The sequence below is a fragment of the Anneissia japonica genome, unplaced genomic scaffold (assembly GCF_011630105.1).
Source record: "Anneissia japonica isolate Jap-2015-1 unplaced genomic scaffold, ASM1163010v1 scaffold16577_len186930_cov114, whole genome shotgun sequence".
In the NCBI taxonomy this organism is placed as follows: Eukaryota; Metazoa; Echinodermata; class Crinoidea; order Comatulida; family Comatulidae; genus Anneissia; species Anneissia japonica.
The window spans coordinates 49,748-53,665 of record NW_022698635.1 but is presented as its reverse complement, the minus strand read 5'-3'; the positions used below and the strand labels follow the sequence as shown (position 1 = coordinate 53,665).

The 3,918-nt window shown below is 34.3% G+C and overlaps 1 protein-coding gene across 1 annotated transcript in view; it reads left to right on the top strand.

Annotated features, from left to right (window-relative positions):
- The window catches only part of LOC117102727 (acid-sensing ion channel 4-A-like), a 33,287-nt gene extending 31,996 nt beyond the window's left edge, over positions 1–1,291 (top strand). Inside the window, exons 7-8 of the mRNA XM_033243131.1 lie at positions 529–620; positions 715–1,291. Of these exons, the coding sequence (XP_033099022.1) occupies positions 529–620; positions 715–824 (202 nt within the window). The 3' untranslated portion in view covers positions 825–1,291. The remainder of the gene's footprint in view (positions 1–528; positions 621–714) is intronic.
- The last annotated feature ends 2,627 nt before the right edge of the window (positions 1,292–3,918 follow it).

Here is a 3,918-nt window from a genome sequence, read left to right as displayed (position 1 = left end):
CTTCATTGAATATCCACAATTCACACGTTCCATGTTCAATGCCGGTATATCCGATAGTGCTCGACCACTGGGAGCAATTTAATGAATAAATGTAGTTGGCAATACTAGCAACGTACAGTGCTTGATACGTTATAATGCAGAGCGTAAAACAACGTAGTACGACGTTTTTAACTCTCGAATGTCTTAAGAGGAATCACATGACAACACCTCTATTATTTATACAATATCATTTTTCGACCCCAAATGTTCCACAGCCTGGCTCCACTACAAACTGATATTTAAATATTCCGAAATGAAATAAATGTATACTATAGTTCAATGCTAAGGTATTGTTTGATATTCTACTGTAAAGGGACCTCTCGTAAGCGAATACTAAATTGCATAATGCATTTTCTCATTCGTTACACCACTGAACGACATATCTTAGTAATATAAGAAATTGAATGATCAAAATTAACATATTATTCTAAAAAAATTATACAACATTACGAATTTTTTCCTACCACAGTTTTTCCTTCTATTACTCAGGAAAAATTACATGGACGTGAAAATATATTTTGAAGAGTTGAGTTTAGAGGAAATCCAACAGATTCCTGCATATGGCTTTGAAGCACTTTTAGGTATTTATTTTTTTATGCACATGCTTACAAAAGTATAATACTTACAGATATGAACGCTAGAATGGAACATTAAGTTGTTTCTTTCTTATTCTAGGTGACATTGGTGGGATTATGGGCCTACTTTGCGGAATGAGTTTAACGACCGTGTTCGAATTTCTTGACTTCTTTCTCTGTGCTGTCATCAAGACGTGGAAACGAAGTTAATTCCAACAACCGACAATCTGCGAAAATTGCAATACACAAATACATAAAAAGATATCAACGATGTAAATACACTTAACTATGACTTTTTCGTGGGTTTTGTAAGCCAAAGTATCAGTTTGCTATACCGAACTCTGCTGTAATTAGAAATCTACTTATGATTCTATCCAGTAGGAGATCATTTTGCAATACCATTAATGGGGTTGATAAATGGAGTTGACTACCTTATTGGTTAAGATGCTTGCGTTCCAATCTCATTGTACTGGGTTCAATTCTTGTCTCGGTAACAAGGTTTGTTTTTCTCACAACCAAAATAACTCCACTTCCTAATCTCTAATAATGATACTCAGTCTAATGTAGAGTATCTTGTGTGTATATTTGTCTTGTGACTTTATTGCCACTTGGAAGTATTATGAAGTTCACTATTTGGCATATCTTTGGCCCTAGTGCCTAAAGCTGAATAAACAAAATATTTAATGCAGAAATTAAAAAAAATTATGAGCCTATTGCTTTTTCTTTACTATTATTTAAAATATTTATGTCTGAAAAGGCCATTTTTCAAGTTTAAACTAATATATATATATATATATATATATATATATCTCATCAAAGAAACGTATTAACAGTGTTTGAACTGTCTCTTATACACATCTAGATGTGTATAAGAGACAGGGCTAGTAGTAGGTACATGTGCCCGGGCTTGTAAAAAAAACAAGGCATAAGTCCAGATATATACTTAAATGCCTCGACTTCGTCGGCTTCTCAAGAAACATTGTTTTCCTAAATAAATCTCACTTAACTGTCTAAATTTTCTGCTTTTTATCATTTCTATTGTCTTTGTTGATCCCCAATTGGTTATCTCTTTTTAAAAATTTATTTTGATTGCGCCTTGTATGTATCCCTTGGAAAAAGGCGAGGTACAAGTTCCTGTATTATTAACTAGGCCAGGCCTAGCCTATGCTTTACTATCACGATCCTCAGATAGACTGATCGCTAGCACATACTGCTCCCTTACATACAGAGGTGTTTTACTTATTAACCGAGATCAGTTTGAAATTTTCTATGCCTACATTTGGATACAAGTTCTGACCTTTTAATAAGAAGGATGGTCTTATTAGCTTCTTATAAGCTAGATAGGCTTATTGGTCACAGCTAGGAAATCGTAGTAAATCATATTCAAATTAGATTTACTGCGTAGCACTGTAAACATGTACTTATCTGACCATTATTATTATTATTATTATTAATCTATTTGTTTCTATTGTGTTCACGGAGCTACAGTGCGAGTGTGATATCGTTAGACCACAAAGACTTTTCATGCAAATAACCTTTACTCTCAAACATAGAATCGTGGCTTAGCTAGAGTTTAGCTTGTAGGTAGCAGCTAAGAAATTACAGCTAAAAATATTCAAATCATCTTTGTTTCACGTTAAATATAGAAACGAAATTTGAGATCGCATTATTAACTGTTCAATTATTATAGAGGTTTACATAAGCAAAGAGAAACACACGACGGGTACTACATAAACTGTAATGTAAACATCGCGATTAAGGAGTACCACGCATGCTAACGGGAGATGGTAGTGTATGAGTCCTACAGCATTTATTACCGAGGTGGTCTAAAATTGCTGTTCTATCTAAGCCTACTTAATTAACCATATTCCTTTAAGATAGACCAAAAATATATGCACATTCAATCGGTGACAAGCAATGTATAATGTCTGTTGAATAACAATGCGCATATATGTCTGTTGAATAACAATGCGCATCAAAGAAAGGTAAATACAGTGTTCGAATAAAGGACATAATAATACATCGTGTAGCATAGCTCTCAACGAATGTATTCCTGTAAATAAATGAATAAAGAAATTGTGTAATAAAATGCCTCTGGCGGGACTCGAACCTGCGACCTCTCGTTGTCAAGGCGAGCGTCATAACCATTAGACCACGGAGGCTTCATGGTTGAACAGATTCAAATACCACCAGATACACTCCATTACACAATAGGTACGGCTAGAAACAAATAGTTGCATATAATATAAATCAAGATAGCTGTTAACACTGTTAAATTATTTATATAAATCATCAAAGAAAGGTAAATACTGTGTACGAATAAAGGACATAATAATACATCGTGTAGCATAGCTCTCAACGAATGTAGTCCTGTAAATAAATGAATAGAAATTGTGTAATAAAATTCCTCTGGCGGGACTCGAACCTGCGACCTCTCGCTGTCAAGACGAGCGTCATAACCATTAGACCACACACTACATAAATTGTTTAATCGAAACACTGTCAAAATTAGTTCAGTTGTACTGGAAACCTTAAACAGACCATTGATGGCCACAACAAAGCAACCATAAACAAGAAAACAAATCAGCAAACCAACAAAGGATGCAACTGCAGGAAGCCCGAAGAATGCCCAATGTCTGGCCACTGCCTCAAAGAATGTGTTATCTACCAGGCAACGGTTACAGCTAATAACAAACCAAACCAAACATACGTAGGACTCACAGAAAACGCATTTAAGACAAGATACAATAACCACAAAGCCTCCTTCAGGAACAAATCCAAGAGACTTAACACAGAACTAAGCAAGTACATATGGGGACTAAAAGAAAAAATATGGACTTTAATATTAAATGGAACATTCTCAAACAAGCTAAACCATATAACCCATCATCAAAAAGATGCAACCTGTGCATATGGGAAAAATATTTTATAATTTGCAAACCGGAAATAGCTACAGTAAATAAACGTAATGAACTCGTTTCAGCATGCAGGCATGCCAACAAATTTCTTCTAAGAAATTTTGTAACTATGTAATGTTGCTACTTAACTTATGTTTATCACTTTAATCCCATTCATTGTTTATCAATCCTTAATCTGACCGAACTAATTGAACCCTTTGTATTACCGATCTGGCTTTCTGCACATGCTTATCTTATCTCAATCAAATGTATTTATATGTTTTTTAGTCATTAGGCAATTTTATCTGAAGAGTGTCACACCATGTGTGTGGTACGAAACTAAGTAGTAATAAAATGTCTAATCAAAGCTACTGTTGAACCTCGCTTTTTATTCATTTATATATATA